This window comes from Branchiostoma lanceolatum, chromosome 12 (assembly GCF_035083965.1).
Source record: "Branchiostoma lanceolatum isolate klBraLanc5 chromosome 12, klBraLanc5.hap2, whole genome shotgun sequence".
NCBI lineage: Eukaryota > Metazoa > Chordata > Leptocardii > Amphioxiformes > Branchiostomatidae > Branchiostoma > Branchiostoma lanceolatum.
The window spans coordinates 13,789,445-13,810,585 of NC_089733.1; the positions used below are offsets into that span (position 1 = coordinate 13,789,445).

The 21,141-nt window shown below is 40.1% G+C and overlaps 1 protein-coding gene across 1 annotated transcript; it reads right to left on the reverse strand.

Annotated features, from left to right (window-relative positions):
- Positions 1-1,506: 1,506 nt before the first annotated feature.
- On the reverse strand, positions 1,507-20,864 carry LOC136445993 (non-homologous end-joining factor 1-like). The gene is made up of 7 exons (XM_066444251.1): positions 20,516-20,864; positions 19,147-19,341; positions 18,250-18,388; positions 17,096-17,157; positions 12,952-13,072; positions 12,305-12,483; positions 1,507-2,789 (listed from the first exon to the last, which is right to left on the reverse strand). Exons 1-7 carry the CDS (start codon positions 20,723-20,725, stop codon positions 2,691-2,693), a joined length of 1,005 nt encoding a protein of 334 aa, XP_066300348.1. The 5' UTR covers positions 20,726-20,864; the 3' UTR covers positions 1,507-2,690.
- Positions 20,865-21,141: the final 277 nt, after the last annotated feature.

The following is a 21,141-nucleotide window of genomic DNA, read 5'->3' on the forward strand; positions in this document are numbered from 1 at the left end:
CCACCCATACCCTGCGGTTTTGCTGAGAGTTTTGTTTTCATTACTACCGACAAATTGTTCCGCTTCTCTCAAAGACAAAGTAAGCGACACGCCCAGCACTTCAAGCCCTGTTCGTACTTTGCTAACATCGCTCTTTCATCTTTGACAATAGAGTAGACGTTACGATAATGTTTTCAGTCGTTATCTGGGTCCACCCTTACTCAAAGCATTGTTGAAATAATGCTTTCTCTATTTCCCGTGAAATTGTATTTGGCATGACGCTTTAACGATGCGGTGCATGCGGATGTAAAGGATTGGAAAAGGTCTGGTTAGGGGTACGCAAAAAATCTCTTCTACGTTGCAAATGCCGCAGCATACGGCAATCTTAAGAGTGTAACTGCCGTTAGTTTGGATAACCTGTCCCTCTTCTGTGGGGATTCCACAGATGTGAGACCCGAATCCTTCACGTGTTTGAGGAGAGCCACATCTCGAGACGTTTAGAAACCCACCACATCTATCAAACAGAGTAGGGGTCCGGTCCTCCCGTTGTGAGTGGATCAACTATGGATATCAGATATGCAGCCTGTAGTCTTCGGTACAAACATGGTGTGTTTTGCCATAAAGCGATTTACCTGGTATGCAATACAAACAAAAAGAAATAAAATATGCCCATGGACACAGAATGACCTAAAAGTAAAATACCGGTAAGCATCAAAACATTGGAAAGATTTCCCAACGGTCCTTCAACGAGCGCTCAATGATCTCCAAGGTCTTCGAGTAATCTCTCAAAGATCTTTCCGTGATCTCAGTGGCCAATGACTGTTAGTCGCTCATCGGGGGCCTGACGGTCCCCAGTGGGACCTTACACGGTGCTGCTGAGAGTGATGAAAAAAAAGTAAAGGGTCCGCCCATGATTGGAAAGCCCACCGCAGCACCATTAGCCTAACCAATGTTTCAGCACCCAGGACAAACACCACCTGGAACTGTTGGAGAATTATCAAGTTGATGCCAACCGCGAATTTCATATTCGTGGGAGCAGAAATTCTCTATACACATTATTTCAAGTCTATGAGACGATTTCTATCATTAGTATATGCAAGATGTATCAAACATTTGGTACAATTCAGAACGTGTAAAAGATGACTATGAAGAGGACCAATCTTTAATTTGGTGGAGGTGCCAAATGTATGGGATGTGACAAAATATAACTAGCTTGAAAGTTCCTCTGTATTAATAGAATATTCTGACATATTCTGTAATTTCTCATGTGAAATAAGGTATGTCCAATTCATTTGCGTCTCAAAAGCCCTTATAAAACACCAGAACATATCATTAAGTAGACTATATTTGCATGACGCTTCCAACAACAGCTGCTATAGTTGAAGATGTGAACGATTTCCAATCAGAAAAAAATGTATATTCAGCCTGGTGTGCCATAGAGTGTCTGGTTTGTGATCTATTAGGACCACAAGAGAATTAAAATAACTCTTACCGAGGCACAATTCATCACCAGATGCACTATAGGAATATTACATGGACACATAAATTCTTTATTGAGGAGATAAATCGACATCCATTTAATCTATGAAATGGAAAAACTCATCTTCAGTTGGACCGCTAATTGCAGACATCAGTTACAGAGGGGTATTCTGAGGTCACTGTGGTCTTCTGATAATTACATAGCAGAACTCATTTAACTTCAAAATTATCACTGAAGTTTTCTTTGTAAGAAAAAGATTTGTAAGAAAAGTTTATTCATACAAAATGATTTATCAATGTGCATGAATAGCTAAGATTAAGGATTGAAACCATGAACAGGAATACTATTAAGGTGGCAAAGGATGTCTTTAACAAGGTAGAATACATTCCAAAGAGATACCATGTTTCTTGTACTCAAAGTTAATTTCATTCTGAAATGTTGCTTGTAGCTTGTGTGCAAAAGTAGTCCTGTGAGCATCTTGTTTTTAAGTGCAGAAAGATCAAGTACTGAAGAAGACGCAAGACCCATCATATGGTGAACAAATGGCTTATAAGGAGTTTGAAAGAGCACATGATGTAAAGCAAAAAAGAAATTCATTTCTGATTAAGTTAGAACCTTTGAAACTATCCCTTATCAACCCCCATGCTCACTAACAAGATGGTAAATAGCATCATCGTTTAAGTGGGCACACATTAGTCCTCTTACCAATTCCTTTGTTGAAGTTTTGGAGCCTCCTATTAATGTTGTTCAAACATTTTGATTCTCTTTATGAAAAAAACTCTGCATGCATGCAACCTCTTCAACAAGACCTTGTCTTATTCTACTAAAAACATAAAATCTATTTGAATGTAATTGGATTTGTAATGAGGTGCAATCTAATGATAGCACCATAAATGTATCTCTCACTTCATTATTTATCTGGCAACTTGTTTCTTGTGCAGCATTTTGACCATGAACAATATTCTCATCAGTCTATATCATACCATAGCTGTATACAGTGTTAAGCTATGAGAGCCTCAACAGCATTTCTTTCATATTGAGGACTTCTGCGGTCTGCAGTGTTTGATGGAGTCCATACTACTATCTTTGACTTGAAAATCAAGATTTTCTACACTCAATACCTTACATTAGCATTTTGTACAAATGGTTCTAAAATCTGTAAATTCCTTAGGCTATGTTGTAAGAACTTCATTTTCTAAATTTCTTAAATTAACAATAATGATTTTGCTACCTAGAAGAGAGCTCCTTTCTTTTTCTTCTTGGTCTGTTTCCTCTGAGCCTCCTCTTGTAGTCTTTTCTGCAGGGCCTCTCTTCTCATCAGTTCTATATCCTGATGAAGAAAATGAATAAAAACAAATAGAGCATGAGTTGTGATGCAAGAAATATGGAGTCATATCAGAAGTTACACTTACTATAGACAAAGTGTAGGTATATGCAAGGTCATAGGTTCAAACCCTGTCTGGGTCAAACAAAATGAGTTAACACACACCAAAACAAGTAAACTAGCCCCCTGATGTAGTGCTTGCACAACTGTGTGGTCCAAGGACAACAGAATGGAGATGGACATCGCCATATGCACCAAAATGTATGGGAAGGACTTCAACTTTAACCAAGTCTATTTTGTCTAGTATTGGCTGATGATTCCTTAGTGGTGCTATAACAAATACATGTACATAATTCTATGGGAGACTGAAGACCAGCATCTAGACCGGTCCTATGCTATTCACACCTGTAAGAGAGTGATGTATGATGGTGGGTTCTGACTGTGGTTAAATATTGATGGGACTGTCCCTTTATTAAACGTCCATGTCCAGTGCCACTCATGGTATGTATTATTCATCCAGCAGTGCATCTTATGGATCCTGATGGACCGTTGACAGTACTTAACTTCATTTAAGAGAGAATCTCTCTTAACATACCCTATGTCACAACATTAAGAAATACACAGATACAAGACAAGGTTACAATCTCAGCACAATTGCAGACCTAAAGTCTGAAATATTATGAGCAATATAAGATTATAAAAATGCCAGACCAATTTGAATTTTGGTTTCTTGGATTTTTTTGGGGAAAAAAGTTGGACAAAGACAGACAAGAACTGAACAAACCCTGTGTACCCAACACATCGTTTGTTTCCCTTCATCAAAATACAGAGTAGCCTCTTCAGCTACAACAGAAATGGGTATCTTAATCAGGTTTGGTTACAAACCTATTTCTTGTAAATCTTTAATAATCTGTCTGTCATTAATTGATAGAAACAGAGTTTTAAAAATCTCATGAAAGCATTATAAAGTATGGTATGTCTTCTCCATGATAACTCATAAAACTAATGAAAATACTAAAAGTTGCCTGTCAATTCATGATGATACAAAAAATATAACATCGACAAAAACTGTCTGTCATCCACTGAAGCTGATAGGTCTGATGATGGATGATTCCATTGTAACATTTAGGGGGACCACCTGTGGAGGGACACCTGCAACAGTACAATAGGTGAGACGACAGTCTAAATCTTTAAACACCCATCTCTTGCCACAGGTGTTATCTACCTTACCCTCATGACCTGTGCGGCAATTCCAAGTTTGTTTCATAGTTTAGTTTATTGATTTCCGGGTGGTGCCCAGAGACATGTCCGAACTTGCACCCCGACGCTGTGCCCTTGGGAAAGGCACTTAACATGACTTTCTTCACTTCACTCAGGTGTAAATGAGTACCTAGCTAGTCTAGGGTTAGGGACGTCCCTTGGATAGGACGTTAAATGGAGGTCCCGTGTTTGGGGAGAGCCACACCCCGCGCACGTAAAAGAACCCACCACACCTTTCGAAAAAGAATAGGGGCATGCCCCGGTGTGCAATGGTCCAAAACCTTACAGTCTGGTCTGGGTTGACATCTTGAAAAGATGATAGTCACCTGTTATGTCAAACCTTCCACAAATGTGGCAAATCAAAATAAATAAATAAATAAGATTCAAATGACCACCAATTGCAGCACTTAACAACACTTGGGCATTAAAAGCATCAAACAGATTAAACATTTGCATAAGGGGAAGATGTTAAATTACTTGTGGACCAATAAAACAAAAGGGCTAGATATCAAGAGCTGCTATTTACATGGGGGGTAGATGTCCAGAACATTAGATAGGCTAAACTAGAATTTCTGTTGAAATACCGTAGAAAACCAGTATGAATATTTAGGATTGCTACCAACTTATTAAAATATGTCATCACAATCCAACTGTGGCAGCTACCTAAGACCCTTGTCAACACAACAATATACACGCAGACTTAAAACTGCACATGCTACCCAGAGGTAATAAAGTACAAGTTGTCGACTTGTGAAGAATGTGTCCCCTGTAACCCCTCAGGATGTGATGGACCAGTCCACATCTAGCCATGCTCAGTGCAACTGACCTCCTTTGAGACAATGTTCCCATCTTGACTGGTCCTCAAGAAGTCAAGAACACTTGACTTGGTCACTTTGCTAAGATAACTGGACCTTTAAATGTTAGAAAAGCAGTAGCTACCTGGATACAGCTTCAAGTGACTGCTCTAACAATTTTCAGCTCAACATCAACTTAACTAGAGGGACCCGGTCGCTCAAAAAAAAGGAACATCAGAGCTCAAATTTTCCTTGCAGCTCACTACAGAAGCTAAGAGAAAGAGCCTAGAGGACTGTTCATTTCTACTTCTGGGGAGGGACTACAAAGAGCTTGTAGCTTCAACAGATGGCCAAAAATAATGCTATATCCAGTGTTGCACAATAAAAGGGAAGACAAAAGCTGTTTTGGAGAGAGTACAGTAGAGGCACCTTCACTATGTCATCCATTTAGCTGGTGTGATACACCAAAGGGCAGTTAAACCAGCCATATAGATACAGATACTAAATAGCTTTTAAGAATGCAGGAGTTAGATGTGCAAAGATAAGTTGTGACAGTTCCTTTGTGAACAGTGTATTATAACCAGCTTCTTCCTCGTCATGTACCTGTGTAGCTGGTGTGTTCCACCGAAGGACAATTATACCGGCTATACAAATACTAGATAGCTTAAAAAAATCCAGAGGTTGGGTGCGAAAGTTAGGTATGACGGGCTGTTTGTGTGATGCACCAGCTACTGCTGCATACCTGGAATCTGATAGGAGGCAAAGGTATCTAAAAATTGATGTGATGCTCTCTGGGTCATTGACCTTTAACCTTTAGCTCACTAACTAGTAGTCATTTGGCACCCCATTCTCTATTGGTTACAGGGTTAGGCAGCAGGGAGAAGGTTAAACTCCTTTCTGGGATAAGCACACTTGTTACCATCATGCTTTACTCATAACACTGGAATCTTTGTATTTTTGTATTGAAACATAATCATTTAGAATTGTGGTAGTCAGATAAGCTTGTTGGCTAAAATTCTCTTGGATGTAAGAAATGACCTTTAGATTGTTCTTATTCTGTATGTAACGTTTCAATGAATCATTCCACCATGCTTGCCCATTCAACTTTCTCTCAGGGAAAGGGAATTTTCAATGTCATTAGAAGCAAATTCCACACACTAATTTTAGAAAGAAGAGGAAATAAACACTTCAAGGAAGCTTAGATCACTAGCAGAAGACCTTCAAAAATCGCTCTGCCAAAACACAAACTACTGGCTGTTTATTTGTTCCCACAGTTTTTCTCCAGTTTGAAATCATCACAGTCTAAGTCCCAGCAGCCATGGCAAATATCCTGGCCCATTTGCTGAAACAACAAAGCATCATGGGATCACTGTTACCATGGCAACATAGCATCTTCTCCTCCCCCTGATCAAGGTAGACATTCATGGGGAGCATCCTGCAAGGTTGCAAGGGACTGTCTCAGAAATAGTTTAGTATCTCAAGAGGACAGTACTTCATTCCAATGGCAAAAGTGCACAAACAAAAACATTTGTTGTAGTCATTACTAGTAGTTTGTTGGGTCGGTTTACCCAATTTCAATCTTCTTATTTGATTAGTTCAGAACAAGAACAGACAGTACAATTGTGAATCGCAGCATTTTTCTGGGCATCTACAAAGGAACAGTTACTCAAAGAGCAGCATTCATGTTTCCCAGTATGTTTTCTTGTTCTATGTAACGTGATATGACCAGTTTACGTCCGATTTATTCAAAACGTATTTATCTTAAAACCGCGCGGACAGAGCCAAATTTCAAACCCATGGGCAGAAATATCAGCTCTTCTAAAAAGAAAATGCATGGTCTGTAAGTTTTTCTCCGCCTGTTCAACGCCGTGCGAGCATGTATTCATACTGAAGTATATGATGAAGAATTGTGCTAGGGTAACCCATTATCGTCCACTTCTGGATCTTTTCCCTTCTAGCTCTATACTTGAAGGACATAGACCAGAAAAAAATGCACAGTAACTGTCCAAAGTAGTCTACAGACAAATGATAGTAAAATCACTATGTCTGTCCGGCCACTTGCTTAACGCGATGGAAAAAAAACAATGTTTATCTGTAATTTTTCCCCACATGCGCGGCACGTGGCGTTCACGTGGTAAACGCATGGCCATTATGTTTTGCTGTGCAAAAATTAAAGAGATGGCTAAGGATCATACTTATGATGTTCTTTATTGCTCATGAGAACAGGCTTTGGCATAATACACCGTGACATGTGGACATGAGCCAAACCGGACGTAAATAGGTTCTGCACGTAAATAGGTCATGTTACGTTACATGTAATGAAACATTAATGTATGGAATAATGTCAAAGATTAGACATGTAGCTAGGATGTTGATTTCCTTGATTTCAGGATACTGCAAATTTCAAACAGAATGTTGCCATTATTACATTCTATCTTTCATTGTGTTGCTATATTGTTTCATCTGCAAACTAGAAGAATCTGTGAACTCTAAATATTCAAAAGTTTGCATAATCAACTGAATATACATGTGCACATGTACAGTAGTTGGAATGCTGGAAGAACAACTCTGCCTCCAACAAAAACAAACCGATGTTACTTCTTGGCACAGAAACTTTTTAGGAGCTTTACAACCTTTTCCCTCCCATGGGACATTAGCAAAACGGAAGACACAACTGCTCAACGACGACAGGTGGGAGCTGACACATGAAAGGTGTATTCTGTTTTCCCTCACCTGAGAGACCTGCACAGGTGAGACAATGACTTAAGGTCCAGCCTCACCTGAAGTAGGAAAATGCCACTTGAAGAGACGATAGGCATGGATGTGGAACAATGGACGTCTTGCAATTTGAAGTATGTGTTCGACAAACAGCGTGTCTTACGTACAAATGTAAGTGCAAAGAAGGCTGCACGAAGAACAAGCAACAACACATTACTAGTAGGTCTGTTGTTGTCCTTACTTCTTGGAAATGACATTTTCACAAGATGACTTTATTGGATATCACAATGTTTCCACTGAATTAACCTTTAGCACTCTGAAGTAGCTGTTTCGCACCCAATTCCCTATTGGTAATATACAGAGTTAGGCAGCAGGGAGAAGGTTAAAACCAATCTACAATTATAGTCAAAACCATATTCATGACATAGTCAGTGCAATATAGATACAATATAATCAAGTATGACTATATGAGTTCAACTGTCATTCAAAAGACTATATCCACGTATTGAGTATATTTACAGAAAGTAGATCACTTTCCATACTAGTTTATAAGGCAGGTCAGGTACGGAGTTCAAATACCGGTTAGCTTGTTTTGACTTTCGGACAGTTCAGTTTTCCTGACCAATAGTATTTTCTTTCTTTTGTTTCTGGTAGAAGGGGAAAGACTGGACATAACAAAGTGCCATCTAGGCTAATGACTCCATGTAATGTTCTTTTCTGCAGGACTAAAACAAATATCAACAAAGACAATTCAATAGAGCACCTCTACAACAAAGATATCTTCTATCTATCAGGCCATTCATGTCCGATAGCTGTCATGTGATCAGGTCTGACTGTACAGGCCAATGGTTATCAAACTTATCTTGTTCCTAATCACGCCGACGGACGCACCAACGGAGATAATTTTCCCCCCTCCACATTAACCGGTGAGCGGACCTGAATGATCAGCTGTCGTCGTGGATTAACGAACATGATGTAATCATAGAGATGGTGATCTGTAAGGGCTGTGTGTATGTACAAGGTCTGGGGGTTGCCACCCCAATTTTGAATTGGTCAACCAGGTCCTGTTGGGGTTGTTGGCCCAGAACCCAGAGGTCCTGGGTTTGAATCCTCTGACATGCCACTGATGTTGTGCCGTTAGGTAAGGCACTTCATATGAGTTTCCTCACTCCACCCAGGTGTAAAAATGGGTACCTGACTTCGGCTCGGAAAGTAAGGGCGGTACCTTCCAATACTTTGCCCTGTTTTGCATACAAATCTAACTCTAATTGTCATTTGAAACCATCTAATGAAGAGGCTATTGAATGACAACAGGTTCTGTTCCGTAATAGTATTTTGTGGGAAAAATAAAATTGAAAAACACATCAATTCTAGGTTGTTAAGACTGATACAAGTCATGTATTTGATATATTCAAGACTCTTTCTTGTCCATTTCTTATTCACTTTTGGATTCCATTTTAAGGAGGACCAACTTTCAACCTGTGTGTCTAATTGCAAATTTGCATGATAAATGATATATGAAACATGAAACGTATGTATAATCATTATTTCTTGAATTGTTGCAAAACTGTCTAATTATCTGCATGGAAATATATGTACCTGATGCTTTGGAAAGTTGCTGTATTCTATCTTATCTACAGGAAGAAACTCAGACACGACTGTCAACTGTCCAGACCAGAAGTAATCAAACTTATCTTGAAGAGTTAATCCCACAACGCCACCCAACCCATGTCACGGTGTGCACTGAAATGTACTGCAGTGACACAAACATCTCTAAATCATTAAGTTGCCTATAGTTAGAATGGGTGGACAAAGCCCCCCACTCAGGCCAGCGCTCATCAAACTTATCTAAACCGTAATCACGACGAGCAGGCAGCTTAATGCAGATCAATTTTCCCACCTAGATTACGCGGTCTGCGCCTCTGAATGATCAGCTGTCATCACAGATTAACCAATACTGTTTAGCGCCACACCAATTTAATTCCTTAGAAGACTCACTTTTTAATGTATGAGTCCTGCACTGGGGTAGGAAACAAGTTGCTAAAATAATCTAATTTGTTAAAAGATACAGTTACAAACATGTACTACGTAGTACAGTTACTCTTGACAAAAGCTTGAAGACAGTGAGGAATGCAACATAGAAAAGATATGTCAACTTTCACACTTTCATTTGTTACCTTCACCAAGAAGGTTACGTGTGTGTTTTGGGTGCCATTTGTAGCCGAGTTTGTTTGTGTGTCTGTGGACGAGAAGTTGTAGGTGGACATTTATAACATTTGTCAAGTGGGTAGGTGTTGGGAAAAAGGACAGATTTCATTATGGACCTCCTGGCAGCTTTCTACAGTACTGCAGCAGAACATCTTGGTTTGGTATTCCTTATTTATTTTACTTCTCAATTAGCTAATAAAGAGATATTCAGATAACCTGCAACATTGCATGTACATGACTACTACCATTTAGTCCTATAAGTTAAAATTAAACCTAACACTTGCAAATCATAAAATATAGGAGAACAGTCATTCTAGTAGCATAATGAAATTGCTCTGCCATGATTCAGATAAGTGTGCCAATTGCTAATCCTATAAGGATTGAAATTAGGAATCATAATGAGAACATGGATATTTTGAGAAATTTATAGCGGTGCATGGATGGCACAACTTTTGTTTAAGTGTTGAAATGTAAAACGTTGTTGTGTTCCAATTAGTAAATTTGAAATAACTGTTTACCAATGAATCAGACACAGTGCACAGTATAACTGTGCTATTGACACCGTGAAAGGTACTCAAGTCAGAGACAGAAATAAACAATGTTTAGAGACAACAGTGAACAGCAACAATGCAGTGGTTTATCAGACATTCTATCATCGCAGCACAGTTACTGAGGGGGAACGGGCTGTAGGTCATTTGACGTTAGAAGGACAGAACTGAAACTGTCTGCTGCAGGGACAATCCAGTTAATTGACCATGAGGCGTATATGCAGTGTGAGTTAATGCCCTGAACCACTCTTACACTAAGAGCAGCATACATTCACTAATCAGTACCCAGAGTAACAGGCCAGAATGTGTCCCTGGCCAGATTGTACCTGGGTACATTCTGACCTGAGCTACATTCTCGACTGTAACACCGGTAGATATAATAATTGAAATAGAAAATTTAATCAAATTGCTCTATGGTCACAAATATGGAATGCCTGGTTTCTTGAATTTTGATAAACTGCATGAAAAAGAGAATGGTTATGTGGATAAACTGCATGAAAAAGAGAATGGAATTCTACTATGTGAGGCTTATGCGTACATACGTACAATAATTATTATTCTTTAATTTTCAAAAAGGTTACGATCATAGTTGAAGCTAAGAAGGAAAGATGGTGCAAAATCTGAACATGTCCTCTATTCTGACAGGAAAACTGTGAATCTCTGGTGTACCACAAGCAAGTAACGTTACATGTTTATCAAACTTATCAAACTTAAACCTTCTCCCTGCTGCCTAATCCCTAAATATAATCAATAGAGAATTGCTAGCCAAACAGCTAATTCAGGATTATCAAGGTTAACCAAAGGCTTCTCTATCACTGCAATACTGCACCCATTTTGTTAAGTCTATAGTTGCCAATTTTTCTTCCTCTGTGCGTCCCAACAGTCCAGCAGTCTTACATAATAATCCCTACTTGCCGACAAACTGCCCTTTTCAGCCCTCCCTGGGAGTGGGCAGGATCTAAACAGAAGTGCCATTTTACTTGCCAAACACCCGGTGTGTAAAAAGGGATCAAAGTTGTACATCAGCAGTTTATCCACTCTGTTTACCATCCGCTGTATAATCCATTTGCTGCGCAGATAGGCAAATAGTCAGAGGGCTGTAAGAAATTTTTACAAATCCAAATTTAGTGTCTCCTTTATGGATTGTACTAAGGCCATAGCAATTCAGTCTGTTGGTTCCAAAGATGATGCTAAACTGAAAGATCAACATGAAAACAGAGTCGGAGGGAAAAGTCTGTAACTTGGTCCACAATGTTTTACAGAATGAAAAAGTCAGAATCAAGTCTTCCTCTGAGCTATTCTGTCTTTTTCTTGTCCGTTTCCTTCATTTCTCAACGGCAAAGAAAACGTAACCCCCTTTGCTGAGGTTAAATAAAGGTGTAGTTGTTCGCGGAGCACTCTCTGAGTGAAACTTATCTTAAGTAAATTCTGGTGCTGCGGTAAATCCTATTTTGTGCATCGGTAAATCTTAAAAAGCCCTGAAATTTGCACAAGGGCTTCCCCACGGATATGTGCAACCTCTGACCTTTCTCTGTGCACAAACGGTGAAAATGGACTCTTGTATAACTCATGATTTGGCTCTTTCTTAAGACAGTGTACAATTTTTGTGTACAGTTACCTTTCAAATGAGGAAAACCCTGGAAGTATCACATCTGATTTCTATTCTAATGTATTTGCAGGTTTTCCACACGCTAGCACTTCTAAGGTTGATATTAGAAACTTACATGTCAAGTGGCTTCAGCTGAAGATGACATATTGTGCTTACTGTCACCCTAATGCTGGTCGAGAAGACTGTTCTCATTGGATGTGTCTGATCAGGTGATCATTGACCAATGAAAAACATGGAAACTTTAATTTTCTTTCAGGTTACAGTATGAGTAGCAAGATGCAACATGAAAACAGATTCTGTGAAAACTTTGGTCTTTCCAAATCTTAACAATAAAATGCCCTTGAACCAAGAAAATAAATAGGTGCGGCCTAAATGCTCTTTTACCTTCTGTGATTTTTCAGGTGTTGAAACTGCCCCTTCTCCTTTCAGCGGTGACCCTGCAGGTCGTTTCCTAGGGGACACGTTCGGTGACCTCTGCTCAAAACGTGACGGTGACCCCTTGGTGGCTCCTGGTGCATGATGGGTAGTCTCTCCGCCCAAAAGACTTGTGTCCTCATCTGACACTGAAGAAAGGTGTTTAGAAATACAAATCTGAGGTAGTAGAAGCTTAGTGAAAACTGCCCAATTATTAGCTAAAACAACAATCAGAGACGGAAAACTTCATCCCTTTATACCCAAACTGCATGGCAACCCTTCCAGTCCAACAGACAAAAATAGCAGCACTGACGATGTGCTGCATTGTGTATACACCGACATACACACAAACACACACACACAGATGGACACATACACAAACACACACACACACACACAGATGGACACACAAACACACATAGATAGACACAGAACACACATACACACACACAGATTGACACACACATAGACACACACACAAACAGATGGACACACACACAGACTCACACACACACTGTCAGATAGACATGCCAATAACAATACTTCACCCCCTTGGGATGAAGTAAATATGTAGTAGGGCACAATTGATGAAAAAGTGAGAGTTTAAAGTTTCTCACCTTCATCCTCCTCTTCCTCCCTGTTGATCCATGCCTGAGTCAGCATCACCTCCTTGTACAGGTCCTGAGTCTCCCTAGTGAAGGCCTCCTGCCAACCCTGCCCTACCTGCTCATCAAATTCCTGGGTCCAACACAAGCAAAAGGGAATAGGCTTTGATTATTCCATTCTAGTAACTTTGGAAACTAGTTTCCTTCTTCAGATACACATCTGGGATACATGGAATTGGCTCATTCCATTATCATAAAATTAACTTCAATCTGCCTTATATTAGCCTGGGTACCACAGTTAGCAAGCGAAAAGAATGAGTCAGCAGTAAATACAGAGGATGGTACCCGAGGCTAGTCTTACATTTCTCATACACACTAACACTGCAGAACCACTACAGAAACCAGAATTCCCTCTTTCCAAACAAATTCCTGGCATTCCACACGTGGAAGTAACAAAAAACGGAGCGGTTGTCCAAAGGCAACAGTTTGGCCCCTCCAGTCTAAGTGTCCACTACACATATCTTGGGTATATCTAGGAACCTAGCAGACAGGAAAAAACACTTGTTCCACCTGAGAACGTCTTTAATAAGGTGAAGTGGGATGAAGAAGACTTGAGTACATCTTGCCCTACTTTGTGAGGGGACCATCATGGCATTATGTAGCCTTGTGGTTAGGGTAGTTAGACTTAGAATCTACAGGTTCTAGCTTTCAGGTCCCAATGTTGTGCCCTTGAGAAAGGACTACAATTACAGGAATTTCGTCACTCGACCGAGGTGAAAATAAGCACGTAGCTTCAGCTCTCAGCTAGGATGTAAAACTGAAGGTCTGGTGTTTGGGAAGAGCCACACCTCCAGCAGGTGTTTTTTTTTCCAAATATACACTTATTGATAGAGGTGGGCCCATCCTAGTGTATGCAGATCAAGCCTATCAGTCCAGTCTTATGCAGCTTGTAATGACTGTAAAAAAAACTGGTGTGTTAATTCTATTATGGCTTCAGGTAGTCTGTATAACGCAAACTCCAGCTGTCCGGGGGTTTCTGCGGCGAGCGGTTACAGGGCGGCGAGCGCTTACAGGAGGCTTGATTGAAATCAGGCTAGGCTTCAGGCAGTTTATGGGTTATGCATGTGATACAAACAAATGTAATCACACTACAGATGATAGACTGGACGTTGAGTGTGTGAGTGAGAGTCATTTTTCTTGCCTTTTCATAATTCTTTTGATCTACGAAAAATAGACATTTTCCACTAAAAAACAAGCATAATGGGAATACAAAAGTTTACATCACACACAAATTTAAAGAAATACAGACTTTGACAACCAAAATTTCTCTGCAAACAAACTGTGGCTTAAAGGTAATGTAGGTAATGTATTGAGCCAGTTTGGCATTTGCACTTTTCCTCTTCACAGCAAACCTGTCTTCTCTGTCGTCTTTCGCCACCTACTTTCTCCACGCCATAAAAAATGCATTTCCCACGTTACGGTCTCCGCCCCGGGAGAAGAGGGATTCTTCTTCGCCATTGGCAGTTTGAGAACCGTTTCCAAACAACCCTGACCCTGTGGGAAGGGGTGACATACCCGTGAACCTGTCGGAACAGACGCCAGCTTGTCTCGCACATCGCTCTGCGGGAAAGAATTTACGCCATCAAGAGAAACAAAAGGTGTCAAGCAATTTTCCCTCAAACTATGCGCCTCGCATACCACAAGTCCAGGGTTCTAGCCCCAGTCAATAATTCCTGTCATGTTGACATAAAAATGACGTCACACAATTGTAAAATTTTGTTATATTTCATTCTGAGAACAGTACAGTAGATTCCGCATATCTGTATAGCCCATTTGTCAGCGCAAATTATACGACTCCCCGAACTATACGACTGTCCGAACTAGCGATATTGACGTCCCGAAGGAGGGGAGGGGGGGGGGGCGAATTGGATTTTGGGCAAGACAAACAATTACACTAACGATATCGCAACTTTATTTTGCAAAATTTTAATCAAAGTACAATCCGACCTTTTCGTCGATCTTAACGTCACCATATTGGATTAAATACGCGATCCATTTTGTTCAGATAAGCCCGAACTGCGTGGGAAACTCCTGCCAAATAAAAAACTCCCGCCGCATGTTGATCACGTGAAATCTTACGGTCAACCAATCAGAGCACAGGTTTTTATGACGTAAACCAATCAGCGCGTAGAAAAATGCATATCAATGAGTAAACAAAGATGGCCGCCAAGCGTCACCAGACCTTCGTCGCTTTATTTTTTTCTGAAATCGCGACGTAAAATACGATTCATCTACGCTACATAAGCAGGATTTTCACGGGGAAAGAATGTAAGGAATAGGTTCTCCGTCGAATACGGCCACAAATAACTGTAAATCGCGGCAAAATACAGCGTAGAGGCTCAAATGCTCCGACAAAAATCGTGTTTTTCTTTTCATATTTTTGTTCACTTTCGTCGCTTGAGTCTTGAAAAACAGGTTTTTAATGAGATCACCGTATGTCAAAGGCACCGATATCGATTGTTTGCAAGCATGACAATAGCGAGTAACAAAAGAATGTGATTGTTGAACGGTGACCAGCGTCCCCACTCCCGAAACAACAATTCAAATCCAAAATTTAGCCTATAGTTGTGGGTCATTTTACGATAAAATCGGACAAGATTCTATACAATACCCCGAACTTTACGATTATGGGCTATACAGATATGCATTGTTTTTACAATTGAGTGAATGGTAAATGGTTTGGTGTTTTGGAATTCTATACAGAAAGACGAAATATACAGAAAAAAGGTATACAAATAATTGGCATATACTGTACTTCTTAAATCAGAAAACTCAATAGCACACACACATTCCCTAAGAGCTATCGGCAAAGGTCAATGACCTGAATACCATCCAATGAAGGGTTTTCCAAATTAAAAAAACTAGTAATTTGGAAATCTATGGCTCACAACCTAGTCTACAGTTGTACATGTTGTAAATTACATACATTTTTGTAGACATTGAATTGAAGAAGGGAAGTGAAGAGGGGAAGGTCAATGGTTTCTGAGAAGAAAGGACAGATAGATATAAAGAAAGATAAAAAAGGAGTGAAGACAAAGAAAAAACAAAGCACCGAAGAAAGAAAGAGGGAAAGAAATAAAATCAGAAAGACAAAAATTAAAGAAAACAATGAAACTTGAAAGACAAAGAGGGATAGTTAAGTCTCATAGCTTTATGTCTACCTGTTGCATTACTAGCCATAGGTTACTACAATGCAATGTCATGAGACTACATGTTTATGATCATACACCACAGGTATGTTCAGAACTGTGACCACAGATAGGAAACCTCAGGCCGGTCAAGTTCTCACATTCATCACTCAGCAGCTCCACACCAGCTCCATACCTCAGGGCCTGTTTACGTTAGACAACAACATAACATCACGCCACAGCACCGGGGAGGCCAGATGACGTTTCTGCGCGCTTGTCCGACTTCAGCGTAGCGGAACGCAAAACTTGTTATTACGAAGCGGAAGCATTTGGCAGCGTGCTGCAGCGGACTGACATGATCTACGTACATAGGTGAAATATGTCCGCACTTGAAGGGCGTCAGACTTAAGTGACGACATATTTCATGGGAGGATAGAAACCAAGTCAAACTTTGACCTTGTGGCATTTTCTTCAAATATTATGAATATGCTGAATACTTCGTTAATGACGACAGACATTCTTTCTTTCTAAGCCAGGCTGATTTTATTTCTTGTGTCTCTGGTTTGAAAAAGACAGAGAGCAGCACTAAAAGATCAACAATAAAACAGGAGTCTGAGGGAATAGTCTTTAAATAAGTACACAAAGCTTGGGGGGAAGTAATTATCAAGCTTTCCTCCAAACCCTCTGAGAACTACTTTGAATGTTACATCTACTAACATAATTCCACCAGGCTACATACATGCAGGTTCGCCACCCTGAAAGATACGTCCAAACAGATCTCCAACCCAACATCCCCCATAACAGTATAATGCACTCCTGTATATCTAAACTGTGCATACCCATGCAGCACTAGAGATCTCTCAAACCCATTGTTTTTCAAAGTGGCAGATTTATGTAACCCCGAGGATTAATGTTAATGGGGGTTATACATTTGTATATGTAAAAAAATCAGCATTTAGAATTCTCACCTTAGAAATCAGCTGTTCTTTATGGAATGATGTTGGGTCAAATGGCTCTGTCAGCAGGTTTTCTGTCAAGGCAAAAAGTAATATTACACCACTGGAAACAACAAGATGGCTACAAAATATGTAGAACAGGAATCTGAAAAATTGTAACCTTGGCCGGTCTACAATATGCTGACACATTTTGAATAAGTAGAAAATGTGTATGCAAGATCTAGGTAAAACTTTGTAGTTTCCGTTGTAATTTCTTGGATGTAATATGTATGTTTTTTGTAACGTCTAATGATGATAACTACCAAAAACCTATGTGTACCAACTGATTGCTACTCCTGCCTTATCAATTCATCTATAATTGCACCTGAATGACAGTTTGTGCATCATTAAAGGTGAGTTGTATGAAAAGCAAATAGGGCAGTTGTTGCAGCACTCAAGAAATATAAAACTTCTGGATCAACAGCTCACAGCTCAAAAGCTCCCCCTATCAAGCTTTAACTAAACTGCATCCAGCTGTGCACTTGTAACTCCAATGTGGGGGCAAATAGATTGGTACTTCAAGAAAGGTTCCTTTCAAATTTTGAATGGAAAAATATTGAATACTACTGTAACTACATGTTGCTACTAGATATTCAAATTTTGAACTGTCAAAGAAGACCACTCAGATGACCGATAAAATCTGGTCTGTGTGGACAGGTGGTCGCCATAGACAGAATACTTGATGCTTGTGTCACTGGAAAAAATTATCTAAGGGACCGCCAAAAAGTGGTCACATTGGCCACGTGGTCCTTATGTAGAGGTGGTCACTTGTACAGGTTTGACTGTGCATAAATGGCAAGGTGGTCTTTATGTAGAGTGTGGTCACTTGTACAAGTTTGACTGTACTGCAGGGCCGTCTCCAGCTTTAATTTTTTTCTAGTCCCACTCATTGTTTGGGAGCTAATTTTAAAATTTTTATCGTTGAATTTGTCATTTTTAGCTTAAAAAAATAATTTTCATCAGTTTTATCTCATGAAATGGATATTTTTGTGACGGAGGGGGTTGAATTTTTTTCCGTCCCAACAAGCAAATTTCCGTCCAGGGACTGAAGGACAGGTCCTGGACACAGCCCTGCTGTACTTTGTGTTACAAATGGAGAGTCAGGTAACAGAGTGACGATGTCTTACTTCTGGAGACGGTAGCCCCGCCCATCTTGTAGTCCTCGATCTCCCTGTCCTTGGCCTTCAGCAGCTGCCCCAGTCTGTGCTCCCTCCGACCCAGCTCACCCACCATCATCATCAGGGGCTCCAGCAGCTGGTCACGCAGCTGTAACAGGTACACAAGGAATAGTAGGCAGCTGTAACAGGTGCACAAGGAATAGTAGGCAGCTGTAACAGGTGCACAAGGAATAGTAGGCAGCTGTAACAGGTGCACAAGGAATAGTAGGCAGCTGTAACAGGTGCACAAGGAATAGTAGGCAGCTGTAACAGGTGCACAAGGATAAGTAGGCAGCTGTAACAGGTACACAAGGATAAGTAGGCAGCTGTAACAGGTGCACAAGGAATAGTAGGCAGCTGTAACAGGTGCACAAGGAATAGTATGCAGCAGCTGTAACTGTGTAACATGTTTAAGATTGCTATACTCAACAAGCTGCTAGGGGGCCCAAACCTACATCATTTCTTCCTTACATCAAAAGCTTATAATCTCCCACCAAATATCAAGACCATAGCACGACCAGGACGAAAGATACAAAAAACACAACAGGGGGCCCAAAGTTAACCTTGTCATTTGTCTTCCCAAGACGTATCCACAAACCAAATATCCTTGTAATCCATCCAGAGGTTAAGTTATGCTGACCACAAATATCCGGAAGTATAGACAGCCTATTTTAGCTGCCGTGTCTCTTTTGTCCTCTTTGGTAAATGTTGCCTTAATACATGAAGCTATACAGGGGATCTACACACCTTAGATACGGGAGCAGACGCTTACGTTCTGGTGACGTGCGGGGTTTCCCTCACCACAATGAATGCCCCCTACTGTCAAGTCTAGTGAAAACATTGCTCTTTAGTTTAAGCTGTTCCTACCATTTCCTTCTGCGCTTGTTGACAGTGGAACTCCCATGTGAAGCGGATCTCGCCAACTTTAGTCTCAAGCACCAGGACCAGTCCCTCCCCCGCGTGCTGAATGGTATAGTCCGTGGAATCCTTCTTGGTCTCAGTGTTGTCTTGAAGAAGTCTCAAGATGGTGGGGAGGGGGGCTTCAAAACGCGGGTTCAGCGTCTGATAAGAATTAGATGCAAGTACATGTACAGTATTAGGTGGCATCCTTGGCACAAAAAGAGAATCAGATAGACAATTAAACAGGGTTAAGGGAAAGTGCCAATAGGCAAGCGCATGTCCTACCCAATTGCTTGATTGGGCCAGTCAGTAGATCACAGTGTGGTTACTAGAGATAATATTTCTAAGAATTGTCTTTTCCATATTTTAGGATTTGCCCCAACAAATGCGATGAGGGGCAGTCAAAAATTTGCAATTTTCATACGCGGAAAACTGCGACAAATGCAAGGAACATAGTCACATTTTTGAAACTGTTTCCAAAAATGGACAATTCTGTTTGTGGCTCTATGCAATCATTTTATTTTAGTTTTCGGTGAAGAATCAGAAGAAAGAATCAGATGTTTATATCCAAGAATAATACACATTTCCAATCTTAATTTTCCATGTTGATTGCATTATACTTTATGTCTCATAAAGTGCCAAAATCAAACATTTTAAGGAACAAAGTACAAATGCTCTATTAACCTTTAACCTTAGGTGTCACTGGGTGGGGGTTGGTTTGAGGAATATTCTTGTAACTAGAGTAGCCCCATCTTGCCAAAGGGGGCTGTCAAAAATTATTCTCTAAATTAGAATATGATCAATATTCCATCGCGCAGCCCAACACTGCATAATGTATCAAAAGTGTACAGTTTGAACCATAAACAACAATTGACAATTTTGTTTGTGGCCCTTTATGATGTTCTTGTTCTAGCTAAGTAGAAATCACAAAATGTGTTGCACTACTTTATGCAAAACTTGCTAAACTAAAAATCTGTCAATTCCAACTTTTAGCTATGATGTGGCTAACGTTATATTTCGGGTCCCACGAAACACAAAAATCGAGATTTTGAACGGAACAAAGAGAAATGTTACATTGACCTCTAACCTCAATAGTGTGCATGTTATAGTTACAACAGCGCCCCCTAGCGTTTATTTTTCTTGACAGAAGTACTTCTGGAAGAAGAATACATTTGTTGTGTGACAGATCAAGGGGGTTATATAGGCAGATAAAGTAACAAGGTAGAAGAAGAGCTTATTTCCGGGTTAACAAATCACACTATCAAACATGACCATCTATACAAGATATCATACAACGTTCAATACCGTTACAAGAAAATCACAGATCATTTCTTACCTTGCATCGTTTCTTGACCTCATCAAGGTCCATATTCTCGTGCCACATACAGGTGAGGTCTGTCAGTAAGAACTCGTACCCCTCCCTGTGATCCACGTGTGTCTTCAGGAGAAAATTCTGACTCTCCAACTCGAACTTCTGCCAGGATCGCGCACTCAGATCGCCCTGCCATGTCTTCTTCCACTCCGATTTTGCAGACGACATTGTCATGATTCTAGAGCTCTGGTTTTATCGATTGATCGAGTTCAGACAGCTGTAAATTGAGCACATCTGTACGAAACAATATCCAAAAGATTTCAGTACGGATCGAATGCAATATTTTTGTGTACTGATGAGACGCGGGAAGATGGACTACTTCATTAAGTAAGTAGGGGTTTATTTACGGTATTACTTTTCAAAAAAGGTTTGTTTGTAACGTTGAATCAAGCAAGACAAATTAAAATTACAATAATTGTTAACCTTTGTGAAAATATAGTATTGATAAGTTTCAAAATAATCTTAGTTTATTTCATTAGATGTTTGAAGATGTCCCATATCAGAGTGAACTAATCTAAAACGGCATACAAACGTAATTAAGACTATGTTGTTGTTATTGTGTCTCTGTGTCGCCATTTGTTTTATGATAT